General features: G+C 38.2%; 1 protein-coding gene across 1 annotated transcript in view; it reads right to left on the bottom strand.

The window, feature by feature from the left end:
* Phex (phosphate regulating endopeptidase X-linked) overlaps positions 1 to 24,623 on the bottom strand; it is a 190,456-nt gene that overhangs the window by 83,796 nt on the left and 82,037 nt on the right. The window contains exon 12 of the mRNA XM_047537191.1: positions 17,798 to 17,899. Within this exon, the coding sequence (XP_047393147.1) occupies positions 17,798 to 17,899 (102 nt within the window). The remainder of the gene's footprint in view (positions 1 to 17,797; positions 17,900 to 24,623) is intronic.

Consider the following 24,623-nt stretch of genomic DNA (forward strand, 5'->3'; position numbering starts at 1 on the left):
GGTACAGACCACCTCTGCATCCATAATCATATTGAACATGCTAAAACAAATATTTTCAGCTCTAAAAATGGTAAGACACACGCAAACAGAGTGTTAATTATACTTTTAAGAAGTTCTCCATCCCTCCTCCCTAAAAGTTATGCTACTGAGCTTTTAGTTTTAGACACCAATGAGACTAACCTTTGAGAGCCCCTGGCAGATCAAGATTCTGCCAAGAGGGGAAAGGCAAGGCAAGGAAATACTAGAATAATAAAGGAAATAGCCAGGGCAGGCTATTTCCAGTCTAGATATATCAGAACATCTATTTTGCATGTTAGTCAGTGAGTGAGGTAAATTTGATTTCAGCAGCAAAGGAAAGGTGGTATTTGAGGCAATGGGGCCCCATGGAGAGAAAGCTGTCAATCTCAAGAATGAGATCCAATAGCAAACATCACCCTGAAAAATAAAGTCTTACATGAGCACCCCTGGCCAAAGATCCCTGGCCCTCATCCTCCCATTTCCAAAGAGGAATAACAACTTCCTTAAAAATCCTCTAGCACTGTCACAAAGATGAATGAGAGTTTTTGTATTGAACCACTAAAACTGAAACTTTCCTGAATCACAGGCCTGACTGACTTTGGGGTTTGAAATACAGGAACATGCAAATCAGAAAGCTTGTACCTTACCTTGGTAGCTCATGAGTTGGAAGGTGATACTTCTGACCTTTGAGTCCTTGGTTCCACATATGAATCCTCAAAACTCTAACAACTTTCCCATGTATTATCTGCTTATAAAACTATATTATCAGCAACATTTAATCCTCTACTGCCATAATAGCCATATCTGGGTTATAAGATAGTTTAAGGTGAATTACTTGTGTCCAGGTGCCTTTCTGCTCTCCACCACTCTAATAGCCAGACTTCCATCCCGTCAGACTAAGCCCCCAAGGTGAGTTACAGGACACAGACCAAGAAAATGTACCCCAAAGCCATCCTCTGTCTCCACAATTCAAACCTTGTTATTTATTTTGAGATGCCCATGGGCCACATTTTGAAACAAATCCTAGTTTTGTTTTGATCCACCTCTGAAAAGGTAGTCTATGGAGGGAAATAAAAAAAGGCCACCTATACTCAAGGCAAAACAATGAGCCACAGTCAAGGGACATGTGGGCTGTTTGTAAACAGCAGCCTAAATGTCATCATCAATTATTCATCATTTAATAAAGCCACTGAGTAACCTCTTTAAAAAACTTAAAAACCTTAATTCTTACCTGATATTCAGTTCAATAAAAAAAAGGAAGAAGCAAGTTTTTGGTCAAACACCTGACAGAAGAAAGGTTCTAGACCAAATTGGCAAGCCATGACCTGCAGGTCAAATTCAAACTGCTGCCTGGTTGTATAAATAAAGTTTTTTATTGGCACACATCCACATCTATTTGTTTACATACTATCTATGACCGTTTTCATGCTACATAGAAGATCTAAGTACCTGCTACTGAAACCACATGATATGGAAGGCTCAAATAACTTATTATCTGTCCCTGTACATGATAAGTTTTCAACTCTTGCTACTCAAAGTATGGTCCTACATCATCAGTCTCACTTGAGAGCTCATTAGAAATGCAGACTCTTAGGCTCCATTTTACCCAGGTCCCTGGGTGACTGGTATGAGCATTCATGCTAGAGAAGCTCTGTTCCAGCAGGATCTGCTTCTCAAAATTGACTGCTCACTGGAATCACCTGAGGAGTATTTTGTTTTAATGTTTTAAATACTGCTGGTCTGGGTTGAAGGTGATAACAGGCTGGAAAGTTGACAAACTTTTTCAACTCTTACTCATCAGGGCATGGGCAGCCCCCATTGCTCTCATTCTTACTAATTCTGAGAGAAGACACTCGAATTATCAACTAGTGGTTAGGAACAGTAGGAAAGTATGGGAGAACAGACTTCTTTGCCAGGTTTCTTTCTGCCCTGTCAAGTTTTCTCCTTTCAAAAGTACTGTCTCTGATGAGCTTATTTTTGTGAATAATTTTTAGTGGAAATTTTTAGTGTTTTTAGAACAACTCATAGGACCTCATTAAAACATGACTTATTACAGATCTATACAAATCACTTTGCCAAACCTTAACTTTCATTTTCAAAAGCCTGAAAGAACAAGTCAAATTATTCCATGAACTTGTAAATTAGCTTTATAACCTAACATCATGATTAAGTAAAGGTTCTGTTCTGTGGCCCTAAAGCATACAACCTCACTGCCATACTTGGTTCCACTCTGCTCTGGGACAGGTTCATTTTACTCATAAGTTCTAATCCTTATACATCCATGCAAGGATGCTTTCATTAGCCTGCACTTTGCTGGGAAGACCAGAATATATGAAAGGCAGCAACCTGCCCCACTCACCTCAGCTCAGCAGGGAACAGAGTGAAGCCCAGGCCTTTCCAAGGCTGAGTATAGAATGCTGTAGGTCAGTGGAGGGGGTGTCTATACTGGAAATTAAGTTTCTTAACTAGGAAACTCAAAAATAAAAGTGGAAAAAATGATTTGCCTCCTAGGATGTAGTTGGGTCCTTTATGGCCTAGTCCAGTTCCAGGCCCTAAAATCTAATAGAAATTTCTTACACCTGTACATGAAGGTCACATGACCTCAGGCCAAGTCCTTTCCTTATCTCAATTCAACAACAATTAGGTTTACTCAAATAGTTCTGTGAGACAAGGTAAATACTGGTCTTGAGCAAAACAAAAAATTCAGTCAATAATTAAACATAACTAATCAACCAAGGAAATAGAGAAAAAATTATGCTAGATGAAATAAGACAGACACAAAAAGACAAATATCTTACTTCAGTTATAGGTAGAATCTTAAAAAGTTAATCTCATAGAAGCAGAAAGTAGAAAAGTGGTTATCAGAGACTGGGAAAGGAAGGGAGAAGACTGGGGAGAAGAGAGGTGTTGATCAAAGAATACAAAGTTTCCCTTAGACTGGAGGAGTAAACTAGTGATCTGGTACACTGCATAGTGACAACGATTAATAATAATGTGTGGACAATGGGATTTACTCAGCCATAAAGAGGAATGAAAATAAGTCATTTGCTAGAAAATGGCTGGAACTACAGAACATCATGCTAAGTGAAATAAGCCAAAAACAGAAAGTCAAGGGTCAAATGTTTTCTCTCATATGTGAAAACTAGAGCAACATAAAAAAAGAAAAATAAAAAAGGTGGATATCATGAAAACAGAAGAGAGATCAATGGAATAGAGGAAAGGAATGAGGGGGAGAGGGAAAGAAAACAGTGGAATGAATCTGATCAAACTTTCCTATGTACATATATGAATATACCAAGTGAATTTCATCTTTATGTATACCCATAATGCACTAATTAAAAAAAAAAACTATAAATCAATAGAAGAAAGATCAGTAGAGGAAAGGGAACAGGGGGAGGGAGGAAAGGAGGGAAAGAAGTACTGGGGACTTAATTGAAGCAAATTATATCCATGCTTTTAAAATCATGTCAAAATGAACCCCAATATTATTTATAGTGACCTAATAAAAATAATGTGTTGTATATCTCAAAACTGCCAAAAGAATGGATTTTTGATGTTCTCACCACAAAAAAATGAATTGGTAAGGCAATAAATGCATTAATTAGCTTGAGTAAATCTTTCTGTAATGTACACATAAATCAAAACTGTACATTGTACCACATATACACAATTATTATTTGCTGATTAAATTTTTATTAATTTTAGTGAAATTCAATGGCAAGGTGCTAAAGAGAGGAGGTACAGACAATAATGTAATCAAAGAAAAAACTGCAGATAAGAGAGGCAAAGAATGCCAATTGCGGCCCAGCAGTTCCCAAAGATGATGCCAACAATTCCTCCCCTCTCTTTTGTGCTCCTGCTGCTCCTCACACCAAGAGAGAACCTATTTCTCCTTCTTATGAATAAAGGCTGGCCTTGTCCATGGCTTTGATCAACAGAATGTACACAAGAAATATTCTGGGACTCCTGCACTCAGATCTTAAGAGAACTAGCAGCTTTGCCATCCTCTCTTGGCTCCCTTAGCTACTCTCTAAAAAAAGCCACACAGGGAATACTGAAATGCCAGACACATGTGTGAAGCAGCCACCATGGACATTCAGTCATAGTTGCCATCTGAATGCAGTTACTTAAGAGACTCCAGGTGAAAACCAGCAGAAGAGCCACCCAGCTGAGCCCAGTCAAACCACAAGATGCTTAAGAAACAATACTCCTTTCAACCCAGCAAGTTTTGAGGTGGTTTGTTATATAGCAATAGATAACCCAAATATAGACCACTGCAGTAACTGAATCATTATACCTGTGTGAAGAAAATTAAGACCTACTCCCTTACCTCTGGCCACTGGCTGATCCAGAATCAGCACAAACAGCCCCAAACTCCAAAATCCTTTATGAGAAATCACTCCTTCCTATAACACCCTTTTTAAATAAAAAAGGACTATTGTTCAGTTGAAATACCAATAATGATAATATTTCAAGTCAAAATGAGATCATTTTGCAAAATTGTCAGTGGCTCTATCAAAATACTTAGACCATGCCATTTCTTCCTAGCGTTGCTTTCTCTGACCTTTCCCACTGTAAATCTTGACCTTTTTCTAAAATTCTTTCACTCTTTCTTCTCCTAGTATCAGACTGTTTCTCTGGTTCATATGCGAGGATCTGTCAGAAATGCATTTGCTCTCATGCCCTCAGCCTGCCTTCACCCAGCTATGCTAGAGTCTAGAAAATGACAACTCAGAACACCAAGTTAAATACAATTTCTCTCTCTTCACCCATTTTCCACTATCTACCTGTCCAGCCCTTGGGTTATTAATGGAACTGACATTTCTGTACAACTGACTGAGCAGGACTAGCAGCCAGATAACAAGGGAGCAACTGACAACAGCAAACTCAGCCCCAGAGATAACAGATAAGCATATGCACTATGGCTATTAGTTTCATCTTGGGCTGAAGGGAGGTGCCTCACAAAATCTACACAGAGAACTCAAGCATCCTTAATGGACTCTTTTTCCATGAAATTAAAAACCAAAACATTAAAACTCATTTTAGTCAACCAAAATAAACATATTTTAAGTGAATTCCTAACATATTCAATTTGGATTTGGATCAAAAACAAAAGATATGGGCATTAAACTTCTCTCATTCACTCCACAATTAAAGTAATATTCTCCATAATTATTAAAGAGCACCTCTCTGCTTTGAGTCTCTGAAATCGTATTCTGAGGCTACTGTGACATTTCAAAGTCCTACAATCAACCATTTCTGCAACCCAAAATGTACATTTAAGAACTAAAGACTGGGGTTGAGGTCGTGGCTCAGGGGTAGAGCGCTTACCTCACATGTGTGAGACAGTGGGTTTGATTCTCTGCACCACATATAAATAAACAAATAAAATAAAGGTCCATTAACAACTAAAAAATCATTTAAAAAAAAAAGAACTAAAGACTTCCCACAGTACATGTTTAAACTAGTACTGCTTGCATATCTGATATTGTTAAAATTTTTTAAGTATTTACTATTCCAAGTTTCATCTTTAAATATAGTCTCATTGTTCTGCATATTTCAAATTAGTTCTACTCCTCAACACTAGCGTTATTATTTTAAATGTATTACATGGTCATATACTAGTTAATATTTATTTATACTCTTGATGATCAACTTTGAGAATGGAACATTGCAAAAAGAAAAAATGCAACATTACAGGAGTTTTCAAAAACAATTGAGTATATTTTACATGTTTGTCCACTAACATGAGATAGTGCCTCTTATAAAAGATAATCTGCATCAACCTCTGACAAATATTTTTTACAAAGTTGCTTTTATAGAAACTCTGTATTCCAAGTTGAGAAGGAGCCTCTTCTTCCCCATGAGAAAAAAATCAATATATTGTTCTTTGATGAAATATTTGGTTAAGGCACTGATTTATAAATTGCTCAAAAACAATTTGGGGTTAAATAGAAGTCGAACATTAAAGAGGATATCTTGTCATGCCAGGAAGCAAAGACACTGTCAAAAACAACTGGGTTCATGTCAAAATCCCCTAAGAGAAGAGTCACAAGTTGGACAAGATAAAATAATTTGAGCTTCAAAAAGAATAATGATTGTAATGAATTTAAACATATCAAATACATAAAAATCCCTGAGTTTATAATTACCCTGCAAAAAATAGCTTTGGTACCTCTGGAGGTTCCAGGGCACCATCTTGTGAAAACGAATAAAGAGAAAGATAGACATCAATGTTGCCTTTCCAATATAAATGATATGTCAGTATAATCAGGGGAGTAATGAGGGAAAAGTCTTCTTAAGAATGATTCCAGGTAATAATTGCATAAAGAATGAAAGAATTCGAAAAACAACCATTGCAACCCCTAACAAAATCAATTATCTATGCAAGTCAGTGGTTTTCAACCCTGCTATACATGTGATTTTCCCAGGTAACTTTAGAAAAGGGTGATTCCTGGGTCCCACTCCCAGAGAGCTTAATGTAATTGGTCTGGGGTGTGGCACGAGCATCAGGATATTTTAAAAAGTTCCCCAAGTGCTTCTAATTCATAGTCAAGAAAGAGGACTACAATACAAGTTGAACAGTTGGTAGGGAAGTTTAAAGGATTGGTGTGACATGAACCCATGGACTATCCTTGAAATTGGAAGTGGGACAACCTGGAATCATGTGCCTCTTGATGGGAGGCCATAAGAAGCATACAACACTGTCTATGAAGTCTTCTGCCAAGAAAATTGAATGTAAATATAATCAAAGTTCTAGATTTAACTACCAATTTACAGAAAATGTAAAGGACAGGAGAACATGTTTTGAAAAAACAATATTAGGATAATCAGTCAATAAGATTGTTGAAAATTCCACCAAATACCTCAATTTCTTCAACAAATGCATTTTATTTATAAGGTTAGGGGGTGGGGATCCTCATAAAATGTTTTGAATCTTAAAAGATGTATCTATTAACTATAATATGTAGATTCAGGATACTTTTTGAACTATTTAAATAAAGGAATCAAACATTTTAAAATAACTACTGATAATTGTATTTAATGAGAAATTATTGTTAATATTGATGAGTATGCTAATGGAATTGTGGTTAGTTTTTATGTTCCTTATCTGTTGGTTTACATAATGAAATATTTATAGTAAAATGATATCTATATCATCATGAATGGAATTAATTTTAAAATTCTCAAGTACAAAAACAGGTGACAGTGGGGAGTTCATGAAATCAGAATGGAAAAAAAATTAAAGCCTGTTGAGTCTAGGTGAAGAGAATATATGGATGTGTCATGAACACTTTTGTGTATATTTTTTTTAAGTTTCCATAGAACATGTTTAAAAATATTGAACAGAATCAAAGTTCATAAAATTCTATTTTGAACTTCCTCTTCAAGGAATATTGTAATTGGGATCATCCTTTCATTCCCAGTTTTAGGAAACTGCAACTGAGCATTATATTATTTAGTAGGGAAAAAAATACCATGCCATCTTACTAATATTAGCATTTATACTCTGCTAGTCACTGTACATACATGAATGAGGAAATTGAGGGACATGTTTGGAGTCCCACAGCTAGTGTTTGGTGGAGCCCTGGTTCATACCAAGGTCTGCCCAGTGGCCAAAGAATGGAATGCCAGATCCATGTTAGATTCTGAGAATTCAAAAAATAAACCTGCCAAACATAGTTCTTCCTTTTGAGGGGTCATCTAAGTAATCTATACATGGGGGATAGTTTTTCAGTTATGAATATGACACTTTCAAAAGGTTCAGAGAAAACAGGAAAGACCTCATTATTAGAAATAATAGAAGGTTTTATTTTGTTATTCTTTTCCTAAAACTAAAAATGGGGACATAAACTTAAAAGGTTTAGAAGGGGTGAGGCCCTGAGTCCAATATCCATCACCATAAAAGGAAGAAATAAAAAGAGGAAAGAAAGAAAAGGAGGAAAAAATGTTACAACATGTATAAATCTCTAAAACATCAGGTTAAGTGATAGAAGCCAGTTGAAAAAGGTCAGATGACTCCATTTTTATGATATATGCAGAATATATGAATCCATAAAGATGGACAACCAATTGAAAGTAGCCAGGAGCTAGAGAAGAAAGGAACAAGGAATGACTGCTTTTGGGGGTGAAGAAAATGTTTTGGAACTAGATAGAGGTGATGGTTATGCATCATTGCAAAGGCAGTAAATGCCACTGAATTGTTCACCTTAAAAAGGTTAGTGGAAGCTTTCTCTCAGCAAAGGAAACTATCAGTAATGTGAAGAGAGAGCTTACAGAGTGGGAGAAAATCTTTGCCAATCATACTTCAGATAGAGCACTAATTTCCAGAATATATAAAGAACTCAAAAAACTCTACACCAAGAATACAAATAACCCAATCAACAACTGGGCTAAGGAAATGAACAGACACTTCACAGAAGAAGATCTACAAGCAATCAACAGATATATGAAAAATGTTCAACATCTCTAGTAATAAGAGAAATGCAAATCAAAACTACCCTAAGATTCCATCTCACCCCAATTAAAATGGCCATTATCAAGAATACAAGCAACAATAGGTGTTGGAGAGGATGTGGGGAAAAAGGTACACTCATACATTGCTGGTGGAGTTGCAAATTAGTGCAGTCACTCTGGAAAGCAGTGTGGAGATTCCTCAGAAAGCTTGGAATGGAACCACCATTTGACCCAGCTATCCCACTCCTTGGTCTATACCCAAAGGACTTAAAATCAGCACACTACAGAGATACAGCCACATCAATGTTCATAGCTGCTCAATTCACAATAGCCAGATTGTGGAACCAACCTAGATGCCCCTCAATTAATGAATGGATAACGAAACTGTGATATATATATATATATATATATATATATATATATATATATATACACACACACAATGGAATATTACTCAGCCATAAAGAATAATAAAATTATGGCATTTGCAGGCAAATAGATGAAATTGGAGAATATCATCCTAAGTGAGATAAGCCAATCTCAAAAAACCAAAGGAAAAATGATCTTGCTGATAAGCGGATGATGACACATAAAGGGGGATGGGAGCGAGGCAAGAATGGAGGAAGGAGGAACTGTATAGAGGGAAAAGAGGAGTGGGAGGGGTAGAGGGGAGGAAAAAATAACAGAATGAATCAAACAACATTACCCTATGTAAATGTATGATTACACAAATGGTATGCCTCTACTTCATGTACAAACAGAGAAACAAGTTGTACCCCATTTGTTTACAATAAAAAAATTAAGAAAAGGTTAGTGGATTTCATCTCAATTTAAAAATAAAGAAGAATGAGAGGTTAAGATGGAGAAGTACTGAAAGAGAAATGGTATAAATCTGAAACTGTAAGAAATAATTAACAGAACTAATGCTTCCAATTTGGCTGGGAGGAAAGATTGAGATTTCTGGGTTGGTTATTTGAACAACTATACACTACAAATGAGGCAATCTGCTCTTAGAATAACATAAGGCCTTAGAATGAGAACCCCATGCAAGTTTGTCCTTTCCTCAGGTTTCCACTTTGTTAATGCACTGAAAATTTGGGAAATCAAGGAATGTCCTAAATAATGTAATTGAATGATATCAAAGCACTGTTAAATATCTCAGGTTCTCCTTGTAGTAACTTTCAAGGATTTTGTCCAAAGCAGAACAATGGACTGAAAATCTACTGGTTAATGCACTGATTAGTATTTAACAAAAGACCTTCCATGGAGAAGTTTCTTCAAGAACATTTTTGTTCAACAGATAAATTTGAAAGGAAATCTTCAAAGTATGAGCAAATGGGCTGATTCTACTTCTACTTTGTGAGCATGCTCATTAATAACTCAGAAAAAAATAAACCAAAAAGTGAATTTATCAAATTATGAATTATATAGATGTGGAAACAGTAATTAATACACTGAATGACAGACTGGAGTTTTTAAAGGTCATCTGAGATACCATTCTAAGGAATTAATTCTAAATTTTGGGGGAGAGCATTATGCAAAACATGTTTATCACGGCAATATCTATAATACCCAACCATACTCAACTAGGAAGAGATGTTTAAGTGATCTTCTGCATGACTACTAAAAGAATATGTAATAATGGTGAATATTCTTTTATAAAGAATATGTAGTATTAGGTGAAAGTCTCAAAAATATAAATGTTAGGAGACTAAGAAAGGAAACAAATTTACATACACAGCACTGTTCAAGAATGTCTTTTATGTATAGGGGAAATCATAGTAATATATCAAAATTTTAGCAGTGGTTATGTTTGGGTGATGGAACTATTGATGAATTTTTCTTCCTATTTCTGTATTTTACTTTCCAGACTTTCTTTAATGAACATAGATTTTCATAGCAAAAACAATAAACATGAAGAAGATCCAGAAATATTTTTCAAAAGCCAGAGCCATGAACGAAAACAACTAAATGGATTTTAATGAGAATAAATGTGAAGTTCTTAGATGAGGTTTTCTAAAAATGCTAAGTTTAGGACTGCAGCAACAGAGCTTAACGACTGCTCCTGTGAGATTAAAAAAAAAAAGACCTAGAAATTAACTGACTGTAAATTTGTTATGAGCCAACAGTGACATGCATGGCTGAGGGGGAAAGATAGCCATAATATCAGCTTCAGATTCCTTAATATAATTTGTATGCAAAACAAAGGCAGCAATAATATTCCCATTGTGCTGGGTGAGTTGGACTATATCTAGAATATTGTGTTCAGCCTTGAACTTGAGCTTTAGAAAAAAAAGATGTTGAAAACTGTAGAGAAGCCAGCAGGATGAGGCATCATAACCACAGCAGAGAGACTGAATCTCACACTTTGGCTGCATTAGAATCAGCTGGAGAGTGGACTAAAATGCACATTCCTGGTTCCCCTTCCGGAGTTTTTGGTTCTATGGATCTGCAAGAATCTGCATTTCTAGCTAGCTTATAGGTGATACCAATAAGCTGGAATCACCTGGTCTGGAAAACAAAAACACAGACTGTGAAACCAGACTGCCAGGAATGGAGTCCCAGCTCTTGCCCCTCCTATCTGTATGACCTTGGGCAAGCTTGCTTGCCCTCTCTGCTTTGGTTTCTTCATCTGTAAAAAGAAATAACCTCCCTCACATGGATCTTATACCATTACAGTAGTATCACATATGGAGCAACAGCCTAGTAAGTTTGCCTGGTTGGCTCTGAGTGTTCCAATACCTGCCCAGGGTACTCACCTGTGAGATGGTGAAAGAAAGGACTTCTGTAAGGTGTAAGATAAAGTAACCACTTATTAACACAGACTTGATGTCAGGAAAATTTCCCCTGTAATCACCTGGAGTTCTCAGAGTATGGGTCCCACACCAACAGTATTACCTCAAGACTTGTCAGAAATGCAAATTCCCCAGACCCACCTCAGACCTATTGAATTAAAAACTCTGGGACTGGAGCTGGCAATTTGTATTCTAAGGGGACCTTCCTGATGGTGCTGATCCCACACTCAAGTGCGAGAAGGAATAACCTAAAGTATCACCCAAAACAATTGGTATGAGGCACTAGAACATGGAAATTTGATTAAACTCACTCCAGAAACATATCAGAGGGATGTAGCTCAGGGGAGAGTACTTGCCTAGCATGTGCAAGGCCCTGGGTTCCATCTCCAGCATGAAAAAAAATACCAGGTAGATATACTATTGATAAATATATACATCAAACTCCTACTTATACTATATATTTGCTTTTGTGTTTAAAACATATGACACAAAGCTAATACTGAATTTGTTCAGACTCAGAAAAATCTAAAATTCACAGAGAAAAGCTATCACCTCCTATGATTCTCTCAGTAGGGGCTGCTCCCTAATTTATAAGGGGAGGAGGTAGCAGGAGTGGGAAATGGAGCATCTGACAGGCAAGAGGGACTCAGGGACCATGGACTTAGGTTACCCACTTCTCTAACCAAAAGGAAAGTCCAATGACCCAAACTAATGAACTAACTTCACTCATTTCCTTTCTCCCACCCACCAATGCAACCAAAGCCTCTCTACTCCCACAAGACAGAAGTTTGATAGAAGCTCTGGCAGTGTTAAGAGCTTTTCTCATGCTCCACTCATTCATCTAAGTGCTTTAGAATACGGACTCCTTTAATACTCATAACAAACTTCTATGGTAGGTACTGATCTCCCAATTTTACAAATGTAAAAACTGAGGACAAGAGAGATGAAATAATTTCCAGGGTCACAGAGCTAAGAAGGGGTAGTAAGCTGACTTGGAACCTAGGCAACATTTTTGCAGTCTGTGTTATTAACCTGTATACTGCACTTCCTGTTAAGGCCAATGAAGGAAAGGAGATACAAGGAGGAAGGCTATCTTGACTTGTTTGTGTGTGAGACAGACAGGGAACCAGAGAAATGGAGTGAGGTTGTGGGAACAAGTTCAGTATGGAAGGCACATAGGAGTCAGAAGAGCAAGCAAGGGGCTTACAGACTGCATTGTCCCTCAGTGTCCCTGGTAAGCACTGGAACAGGTACAGGAAGCAGGGGTGTCACTCTCTCTCTCTCTCTCTCTTTCTCTCTCACACACACACACACTTTTTGTGTGCCATGCTGGGGACTGAACTCAGGGTCTCACACATGCTAAGCAAGTACTCTACCAGATCAACTTTCAAGTTTTCTAGGGAAATTCACTTTAAAAATAATGAAATACCATTTCATACCTATAAGGTATCATTTTGTTTTTGCAATACTGGGTATTGAACCTGGGACCCTCTATGACTGAGCTATATCCCCAGCCCTTTTTATTTTTTGAGACAGGGTCTCACTAGTGCCTAGACTAGCTGGCCTTGAACTTATGATCCTCCCACCTCAGTCTCCCAAGCAGCTGGGATTATAGGCATACACCACCACCTAGCTGGGTAACTGCATTCTTGAGCAGTTATGCAAATATGCTGTCAGGTGTAATAGTGATGAGAATGAGACTTTGACCAAAGCCCTTCCTTTCCTTTTCTTCTACAAATCAATTTATAATGAGCATGTGTGATGCAGCAGGAGTAATGGAGTAAGTGCTGTAGCAAAGGACAAGGACTGCTGAATGCAGAGTTGCTGGAATTAGCAAGTAGGAAGAGCCCAGAGGAAGTCTTGCCCACAGGCTGCAAGGACATGGGCAGTGACAGGATCTGATTACACAACAGAGGGAGAGAGGAAGGAGCTGGCTGGGCACTCCCTGAGTAACAAGCCCCCACACATGTTTGGGCTCATTAGAAGCCTCCTCCCCTATTCTCAGGACTCCTTTGCATCTCCTGACATTAAACCATCTCCCATCTACCCTGCATCCATGACACTTTTGTACCACAGTAGGAGTATGAAGGGCCCTGCAGAGGAGTGACTGCAGATGACTGTCCACCATTCAGAATTCACAGCTTTTGGCCCAGCACCTGGCACATTACATTATGCTGGAAATATTTGCAGAATTTAGTTTGTTGAGATGCAGTGAAATGCATTGTCACCTTAAAGGCAAGAAAGCATGGAACACACAATCCTGGGGCTGTGTCCTCAGTGGGGATCCCCATAGAAGCAAACCCTGAGACAAGGATTCAGGCACATGCAGTTCATTTGGGAGGTGAAAGAAACACCAGAGGAACATGAAGAAGTGAGAACAGAATGGAAGGCAGTTGATACAGGGCATCTTGCCAAACAGCTCAAGCCCACTGGGGAAGCCCTGGGAGCCTGTGTAGAACACAGGAAAGGGATGAGGGAGCTGGGACAGGTATACACCATTGCCCATTAATTGTTGGTTGAGGGCCATTGAAGAGGTTGTGATGTGTCCCCCTCCCCACCCCATACTCCAGGCCCTCCATGTGAGTGACACAGCAGGCTCCACTGGGAAGAGAAAGCTCTTGGGCAAAATGCAGGAGACTGCAGCTGGAATTCAGAGAGGTGAGCAGTGAAGTGGTAAGAACAAGGTCATTGGTTCTCAAACTTTATTACCTAGAGGGTTTAACCCCACCCCTAGAGTTTGGGGGGAGGGCAGTGTGTTGAAGGGATTTGCATCTCTAACAAGTTCCCTAGAGCTGCCTGTCAAGCTCTGCTGCAGATGTGGGCAGGGCACTACCACATCCAGAACGCATGCCAGAGGGAACCATAATGCCTAGGATGCACAGAGCTTAGAGACAAAGGCAAAGAGGTGAGCTACACTCCTGTTTTGTACTCTGCAAGAGAACTCTTCCCTCTTCATTCAAAGTCTGTGCGTAGGAGTCACAAGCCTGTGAAGTTGGGAATGTACTGCTGACTTCTCTGCATCTGTTGTGGCTAAGGCCACTCCCTCACAGCACCCTCAGGATGCTATCTCCCAGTGATTTCCATCCTGGTATTTTTCTCTGGATGTAGCCTAACAAGCTTAGGTCCTGGAGATAAAGAGCACACACAAGCATTTCAGAAGGGATCCAGCATTTGGCTACATAATTGAATTCAGCTGGAGATGAACCTTGTTCAGGAAACTGCTCCTCTTGATCTGACCCTGAACTGACCAGGGTGACAGAAGGTTGCACTGAGTCCTTTTCTTCCCAGCCTGGGAATCATTATGTAATGACCTTGAAAGCCTCTTCCTCTGCTCTGGGAAGGGTAAATCTTCCAGAAGACACCCCCCAAATCATTCTTTTGCCATCTTGCGCTCATTCACTGACTTTGATAACCAGAAAAATAGCAGGGCTCCCATCTTGTGCTGCTGGTTTACAATAAGAGCACATACTTGCAGGAAACACAGAACCCTGAACAAAAACTGGTACTTATTTCACAATACTAAATTTGCACTTGAAACCTACACCATGGGTTTCAACACACAAAAGCACCGTGACCTTTTAAGAGATGAGCAGGAAAAAGCAGGGAGACAGAGATAACAAATTTATTCTTCACAGAAGCAGAGACACCCTCATTTATCTTTCACAATGATCATCCCTAGCAAAGAGTGCAACAAAGCCACATGGACCCACTTCCATTTTGAGATGGGGTTATTGTCATAAAAGCCATGGGACTGGGCCTCAAAACACTGAATATCTGGACCACCCAGTTCAGGAAGTTGGTCACTATGGAATGCTGAGATTGACACCTCTTAAGAGGTGCTTTAATTAGCTGCAGTCCGGAGCTTCATGGCAGGGAAAGAAAAGCTTCAGCCCCTCACAAATCAGAACATTTTTTCAGCTTTCCCAATGGGTTGCCAAGTGACTCAGCATTGGCCCAGTGTGGGCACTATTATTGATGAGAAATCTTCCGCCTGGGTGATATACTGCATACAACACATGCCCAAAGAACAGTGCCAAGTCATACCAGGAAGGGAAGGCGAATTATTCACCTCCACTTCAAATGCAGGCAAATCCTTTCTTAATGCAGGGTCTACTCCATATCAGAAAGACAAAGCCCCGAGATAGTCAGAGATTTCCATCTAAGATTCAAGGAATTATTAGGCAAAGCCTCTCCTTTTTTGTTGACTATTAAAAGGCAATCAAATTGAGGACAGCAGAGAAAAAGGGCAAGAAAAAAATATTTTTTTCAAAAACAGGCCCAGAGTAGAAAACTGCATAAAAGCTGTCAGCTCATTGTGTTCTTTATGAGTAGTATGAGCTCCACTCAGAGGTCATTTCTAGAACTGCAAGTTCATTTAATTTGGAGAAAGAAAACCTACATCTTTCGGGGTCCAGGGCAGGACATGCCTTGGAGAACTGCTGGAAATTCTTGGAACATCCTTCATTCTTGCCTTTCATTAAAGGCACTACTCTGAACTCTGAAAGATAAAATATACTTGAGGAACCTAGTGAGATACAGAAGGACAATTGTCTTTGATATTTGTACCTGTCGAGGAACTAGCAGAGTTCCTGGGAGATTGAACTCAGCTCAAAGAAAGCTGGGAGTTCAAAGACTACTTTTAGAAGAAAAACTGACAGCTCTCATTGAAATAAAATAGAAGACTGGAGAGCAACTCAGAGGGCAAGCAGGAACACGTCTAATATTAGAAACACTGGGAAGAGTTCTTCTTTAAGGAGGTATGAGTTGCATGCCTGGAAAGCTCAAGTGTAAGGTACCCACTCCCTTATGGAACTAGGAAGATCACCCAGAGGCGATCTTGATTCATACTTCTCAAAGAACTGACTGAATTTTCCAGAATATTCCCCAAGTATCCATCCACTTATAACACACATACACACTCACAATCTACCTCACCCTCATGGCCCTGTACTAATTCATACATGCACTCCCTCAGTCCCTGAGGAGTTGGGCTAAAGAGCACCTAATATGCTAAGGCCTTATTATTATTAGGCCTTATTATTATATGCCCAATACAAGCCATATCATTCTGTTCCAGATATCACAAGATAGCTCAGCAAATAAATGAAGTCTTCAAAAAAAGTTTCATCTACCCTCTGGAGAGTTTTCCATAATAATCTGTGCACACCTGTCCTTTCATGACTTAAGAAAGTTTGACAGACCTTGGAGGGGACAACAAAATCAAACTCACCTTTTGTCTTCAACACTCCCCCAACTGACCACCCAAGTTCTTTCTTCACTAGAAACATTGAACAGCCTTTTCACATCTATTGACATAAAATATCTATGCCAAGGCTGTATTAAAGCTCTAGAAAATATCCTTGCTAATCTGCACATTCCCATTTCAACAAGTCTAAACATTCCCAGAATGTTGCCCTCTTTATTTCCTGATCATAAGGCAAAAATATTTCTGCTTGGGGTTGGGGATATAGCTCAATGGTAGAGTGCTTGCCTAGTATGCGCAAAGCCATTTCGATCTCCAGAACCAAAACGAAAAATAATTTAGTGGTCAGGATGAGTCAGTATGATTCCCTAGGCCTGCCTAATAACAATCACACTGGCTAAAATCACAAACATTCAGACCGTACCCCAGAACCATGAACCAGACATGGCTGGCAAGGGGGTCCAGAAAGCTGTAGAATATCTAGGTATCCCAGGTGATAGCTATTATCAGAAAGGTTTCAAAACACCTCTCTAAAAAAATGCTGCTAATTTCAGAGTCTCTCAGCTGCAGAGTGGCATTCATGAAGAGTGTAGCAGGCATGCTGTACCCACTAAAGCTCCAGTTCTATCAAAATGCTTCAAATTTAAGATAGGCCCCATTTTTATTTTTAAATAGCATAACTGTTGATACATTCCTGATTTATTCCCTTATCTTGTTGTTTGGTATCAGAAAAATTTACAAGGCCCAGCAAGTGTGTACTGCTAACTTTTGTACTCATACACAATGGTCTACCATTGGTCCACAGTTAATAAGCATGCTCTTTGGATCATTTGTGTAAAATGATGGGTCAAGAAGTAGATCTACTTTGTTCCTGGAAAGGATTTGCCTCAGGACGTTTGCACATATCATGCACAGAGCAGAAGGACACATAGCCAATACAGGTTTTCTTCTTTGCATCTTAGAGGCTCTTCTGCCAGCTGCTCTCCATAGCTCCCCACTGCTCTACATTCTGCCATATCCAATGGTGGTTTGTGGTAAAATTCACTAGGCAGCAGACTATGAGGCTCTTAGAGACAGCAATTAGGAGAAAGGGGAAACCTGAATTACACAGAATTTCAAAATGCAGTTAGAGAAATGAAAAGTCAAATGTTATTTTCTCTTACCTCCCAGTGATGAAATCTATTTATTCATCCAAAACAACACACCTAAATCTGGGGTCATTCAGAGCCAACAGCTCAGTCAATATATAAATCAACTACACAATGTCATCATGAAAATCCATTGAACCAGAAATCGTATTTTGTTCATCAAAAGGAATTCTTACCTTTTCTTTGGCTTTCCTTTTTGTCCCTGCATCCATCCAGTCATTTTCTTTCTCCAGCATGTCAATGAAGGCCCAGCGAACACCCTCAATCAATTCCTCCATCTACAAGAAAATACCCAAAGAAGTGTCAAAGCCAAAAACTTCAGACAAGGTTTAATGGACCAAAATCAGCTTTTGTGAGAAATAGTTCAATGTTCAATATGATGAGAAAGAGGTTCTTCCAGCTCAACCCCATGTTCTGGCAGCATTTATTCTCCATCAGTAGATGATAGCCTTTTCTTTCCATGAGAATAACTGAATAGCCCAGCTGTGAAAGGATTATGTGGGGGGAGAGTTATTTCTAATAGGTTATGAATAGCTGGTGATCTGCTTAAGTCAATTTCAGTAACTTAATAGGGACCTGAGAGAGACCAGTAAACGCACAGACTGTATTTCAGATAGATACTGCAGAAGAAAGTGAACAAACACTTGGAAATGGTACTGTTGACAGGGAAATAAGCAGGAAGAGCCATTACTCCAAAGAAGGCTTTGCCAACGTGAATCAGACTTATGTCAGGACCCCATATCTTCCCAAATATAGTGCCATTGGTTAAATCCCATACTTGACTGTTCTCTATCATCTTTCTACACTCCTTACTATTCTCTTTCAGCTCAGCAAAGTTCCATTATTTCAGATCTAAAATGGCAGATGCAAAGGGAGCTTTTATAGAACATCTTCTAAAAGGCCTTTTTCCAAAAGTTCAAAAAGTGAAGCAACATACACAAAGAGGACAAGTTTGCCCTGGCTTTGCTGCCAGCATCTGCAGGCCAATAGAAAGGACTGGAGACAAGAGACCCTGACACTTAATTTCAGAAGCCACACAGCAGTACAAGGAGGCTGTGCCTATCTGTGGGTGCATACCCCTCAAAATCCCATTCTTGGGCTGGTGCTGTAGCTCAATGGCAGAGCACTTACCTAGCATGTATGAGGCGCTGAGTTTAATCCTTAGCACCATATAAAAATAAACAAATAAAATAAAGGTATTCTGTCCATCTACAACTACAAAAAATTTTTAAAAAGAAATTCCATTCTCCTGCAGAGATGTTCTAGCTTCCTTAATGGGATGCACAAGAAAGAATACATATTGAGATCTGGCCCCAGAATTAAATTAAATTTGAAATTATGGGATTATATATCTATTTTAACATTACTTCTAGAAGGAAAACAATCTAAATATTTCCTTTGTTCTATAAGAAATTGTAGGCAGGAAGCTCAAAATAATTTTTTTTCTGTTTAATAAGTTTTCAGCTATGTTTTCAGTTCAATAACAGTTGTAAGGGAACCAGAGCTGTAAATCAGTGGGCTGGGTTCCATCGTATGTAAATAAGAACAAACAGCAGATGGAAGGGGGTGGGGGGAGCTTCACAGCTATTTCTTCCCGACTTAGTAAAGACATGTAAAAAGAAGAGAAACTTCAACTTGGGATTGGAGCATGAGAAAACATGAAATAATGGTAGAGCAAAGGTCCTATTAAAAGCATTGTCAGTGGTTCTCAACTTTATCTATACATTGGGCTCTTTGGGGGAAATTTTTTAAAAACCTGACCAAGAAAATAATGAAATGTTTTTAATTAAATAAAAAATCCTGAGGCCCAGGCATCAGGATGTTGATGTTATTAGCCTAACGTCTAGCCTGGGCTCTGGGAGTTTTTGAAAGTTCCCCAGGTAATTCTAATGTGCAGTCAGGGTTGAGACCCACTGGTCTAGAGGAAGCCATTTATTTTACAAATAAGGAAATTAAGATCTGATGATCTGTTCAAGATCATATAGCTGGTGAGGGTCAAAGCCAGGCCCTGACCAAAGAGCTAAAATGACAATTGTGAGCTCAGAGATTCTAGGAGAAATAGCAGTGTCCTGCATAAATCAGAGAAAAATGCCAGGCAAGTGGAAGGGAACCAACTGAAAAAATGCAGAAGTCACCATTTCAAACAGAAAACACACATAAGGAGGGTGTGAAATGACCAAGAAATCTCTAGGGACTAGATCTTTTGTATATGCAATCATCAGCACCCCTAAGTCTTTATGACCTCATCATGCACCAATGGACCTCAGCCAGCACATGGCCTACATGTGGAAAGAGAAATACATCTTTCACATTAGGGAGGAACAATGAGGATGGAAAGAAGCTGGGAGATTGATTTGAGAGTTTTAGGGACCAAATGAATGAAACCAGGTGATTAATTGTATGTGGGAGGTGAAAAAAGCTGGGCGAGTAAGATTAATTCCTAGGCTAGGCTTCAGTGGTTGTTGCTGCCATTCTCTAAGACAAGAAGCACTATGAGAGAAAGATGGCTAAGGACAGAAGCCAGATCAGAGGGGCCTGGGATGGCTCAGGGGGAGAGCACTAGCCTAGCACGTGTGAGACACTGGGTTCAATTCTCAGCATCACGTAAAAATAAATGAATAAAATAAAGGTATTGTGTCCATCTGCAACTAAAAATAAAAAATAAAAAGAGGAATGTGGAGTACACTGTGGACTTAGAGTTAAGGGATGGGTATGAGGGTTTGGGTTTGAGTTTAGGTTTGGGCATGTTTGCTGCTGCTCCTGTTTTTATTGTTGTTGCTGCTACTGAACATGTGAAATATTTGACTGTGTTTAAATACCAATGGAAAGGATCCAAAAGAGAAGGGATAGGGAGAGAGAAAGTTGTAAATGGTCTCTGAAAGGGCAAAGGGGAAGATGGGACCTAGAGACTATATGCAGGGATTCACCTTAGGCAGGGGACAGGATTATGAGAGGAGAAAAGGATAAAATGGTATACATTCTGCAGAAGAATCTATAGCTTAGATGGTAGAAGGTTGGGAGAGTCCTCATATAATCATGTGGCTTTTCTCCATGAAATAGGTTTGAGTTCTGCTAAAAGGTTTTCTCTAAAAAAAAATTCTTCAAATATGGCTATGTGCATCTTGGCAGCATGAACAAACTGCTAAGAAGAGGGGTATTTACAGATGAAAGAAAAGAGGACAACAAAAGGTTTCCTCTCAATGCCCTGACCAGCACCAATAATAGAAAAAAAATGAGTAAAAGAAAAGGTTTAAAAAGTTGAACATATAAGAAAATATTTATTTGGAATAAGGTATATGAAAACTAACCTTACATTATGGTTTAAAATAAATTAATTAATAAAATGAAATAAAATAATCACTATCCAAGCCAGAGAGATCTTTGGCAAATTTTGAACGTTGGGATTCCTGTGTTTAATCTTAAGGCCATTTTACTCCTATTTTCTTTGGGGCATTTATAATGAAGTATACACTTATTATTAAAATGGAGATGAGTGCTTCCAGATTTTTTTCCTAAGCAGCATAGACCCTCATGAAGACCATAGGACCTTCTCAGGCCATTCTTAGACATTATGATGACTATTAAATTCATTGAAGCTTTGTGGGGCAAGGTGGTGCCCATCTATAATCCCAGTGACTCAGGAGATTGAAGCAGGAGGATGAAAAGTTCAAGGCTACTGTGGGCAACTTAGCAAGTCCCTGTTTCAAAATGGAGGGGGACTCTGAGGATACAATTTAGTGGTAGAGCTCTTGCTTAGCATGTGTGAGGCGCTGGGTTCAATTCCCAACACTACAAAAAAAAAAAAAAAATTAGTTTTAAGCATTTTTTGCATGGGTTTTCAAAGTCCTTTGCCTATAACTTGCTGATTGTCATTCCAATTAGAAATAGAGGCAAAAAGATTTAATCTCATTTCTGCATGAAGAATAACAAATAATTTATTCATATGCAGCCTCCCTCCTTCTCCACCTTTCTTTCCCTCCCCTGTCCCCACATCTTTGTCCCCTAAATTCATCTTGTGATAACTCATTGTCTTTGTGGTTCTCTCATATATGTCAAACACAAGTAAATCACTTCATTTTTGTTTTCCCATGAGCTTTAGTTGGTCTTTGCCCTTGAGAGCAACTCCCTGCTCCAGTCCCCATCTCAAGTTCTATTTTTTTGGCAGAATTTACAGATTTATTGTATAAAATTTTCTGTGAAACGGTGCTGAACTACCCCATCAGACTTCAAGAACAAGGGAAATCTTTGAAAGTGATTAATGTCATTGTTGGAATGTCGATGCAAATAAGAGAAATAATTATTTTAGCATACTGGAACTAGGAAGATAAATCACTGAACACTTCTGATTTTTATCTTTAGACTACACTACAGCATCACATAATAAAATTGCCCTCAGTCAAGTCATGTTCCTTGAGGCACGAAGAATCTGACATAATTTTAAAATAAGAAAAATGAGAGAAATAGGATTTCCTCACCAAACCTTGACCTAACACCCCAACTAGCCATCATACGGTATTAATAGAAATCACTTAAAGTGGAAGTCATAAGGTTAAGTTATCCATTGAAAATGTTTACTTAGAATCAAAGATCAAAATGTAACATATAAAAATTAAAGTGTTACGTGGTAAAATTTGCCACATTTAGGGTAAGGGCCCTCCAGACAAAGCAACAATACTCTGAGGGAAGTCAGTTGACCTGCCATGGTCATTTGTAGTTTCCTTCAAAGTTTTGTCTCTGTCAATAAAGAAATCTTACAAAGCCAACTCAAGTTCTACCTCATACCCATGAACCCCAAATACTGAAACCCATACTTTAAGTTCCATCTCAGAGTGACTCTCAGGCACATAATTACAGATGTGTTTAATTGCCTTTCCCTTTACATTTACTTGGAAAGATCTATAACAAGAAGATCTATAAGCTTTTAGAACAGAAACCATTATTTAGATTAAATGAAGTCATGGATATGTAAGAAAATCAAAAAGTATTTTGCAAATTTAAAATTTTGTTAGTTTTATGATTTCATATTTCACATTCTTATTTTTATGATTTCATATCTCACATGATTTTTCACATGATTTCATATCCTGATCATACCTACCACTGACATATAGTAAATGCTTAGTAAATACAAGTTGATCACTTTATGCTTATCAAAACCTCCAGTGCAATTTGTAGCCAGAGCAATTAGGCAAGAGAAAGAAATAAAAGGCATATAAACAGAAAGGGAAGAAGAACAAGTACCCCTGACTGCAGATGATATGATACTATATATAGAAAAATGTAAAGACTCTACCAAACGACTATTGGAACTGATAAACACATTCAACAATGTTGTGGTATGCAAAATGAACACCCAAAAATCAGTAACATTTTTAAATACCAATAAAATTACTGAAAAAGAAATCATGAGGGCTGGGGAGATAACTCAGTCAGTAGAGTGCTTGCATTGCAAGCACAAGTCCCTGGGTTCGATCCTCAACACCGCAAAAAAAAAAAAAAAAAAAAAAAGAAATCATGAAAGCAATTTAATACACAATAGCTGCAAAAAATAAAATACCTAGGAATAAATGTACCCAAAGAAATGGAAGACCTCTACAATGAAAATTACAAAACACTGATGAAGGAAATTGAAGAACACACACACACAAAAACCAAAAAACAAAAAACAAACAAATAAAATGTAAAGACCTTCCATTGAAATAACTGAAATAATTTTGTTAAAGGGATCACACAGAAGGAAGGGGATTGAAGGGGATGGAGGAGGAACAGGAAAAGGGAAAAGTAGTAAAATGAATCTGACTTAATTTTCCTATGTACATACATGAATATGCCACAGCAAATCACACCTTTATTTATATCCATAATGTACTATTTTTTTCCAAAAAATCTATAAATTAATAACAGAAAGATCAGTAGAGTAGAGAGAAGGGAAACAGTGTGAGGGAGGAGGGAAGGGAAATGGTAAGTCCTGGGGACTGAGTTAGAGAAAATTATATTCCATGATTTTATACTCATGTCAAAATGAATCCTAATGTTATACATAACTAAAAGAACTAATAAAAATTATTTTAAAATACCATACAGTTTGAAAGCAGTTCCCATGAAAATGCCAATGAAACTATTCACAGAACCAGAAAAAAAAATTCTAAAATTCATAAGGAAGCACTTAAGACCCCAGATAGCCAAAGTAATCTTGAACAAAAAGAACAAAGCTGGAAGCATCGAAATATCTAATTTTAAGACATCCTTAATTCATAGTAACCAATACAGCAGAGTACTGACATAAAAACAGACATACAGACCATGGAACAGAATAAAGAAACCCAGGAAATAAATTCACACATCTACATCCAACTAATTCTTGACAAAGATGTCAAAAATCTACACTGAGAGTAGTGGCACATGCCTACAATCCAGGCTACTCAGGAGACTGAGGCAGGAGGATCCCAAGCTGGAGGCCAGCCTGGGTAATTTAGCAAGACTTTCTTGCTAAATTATATAACAAAAACAAAGAAACAATACACATTGTAGAAAGGACAGCTCTTCAATAAATAACTCTGGGAAAACTGGATTAGCTATATGCAGAAGATTGAATCTTGGTCCCTCTCTCTCTCACCCTGTACAAAATCAACTCAAAATGGATCAAAGATCTAAATATAAGACCTGAAACTCTAAAAGTACTAGAGGTAAACATAACGGAAACATTTCAAGACATTGGTATAGGCAATGATTTTTTTAAAAAAATATGACCCCAAATGTACAGAAACGAAAGCAAAAATAGACAAAAGGAATTTTATCAAAATTAAAAACTTTTACACAACAAAGGAAATAATCAACAAGGTGAAGAGACAACTTAAAAATGGGAGAAAAATTTTGCAAGCTATTCATCCAAAAGAGAGTTGATATCCATAATATATAAAAAAAAACTCAAAACACTAACAACAACAAAAAGTAATCCAATTAAAATTTGGCAAATGGGGGCTGGGGTTGTGGCTCAGTGGT

The sequence above is a fragment of the Sciurus carolinensis genome, chromosome X, assembly GCF_902686445.1.
Source record: "Sciurus carolinensis chromosome X, mSciCar1.2, whole genome shotgun sequence".
Taxonomy (NCBI): Eukaryota; Metazoa; Chordata; class Mammalia; order Rodentia; family Sciuridae; genus Sciurus; species Sciurus carolinensis.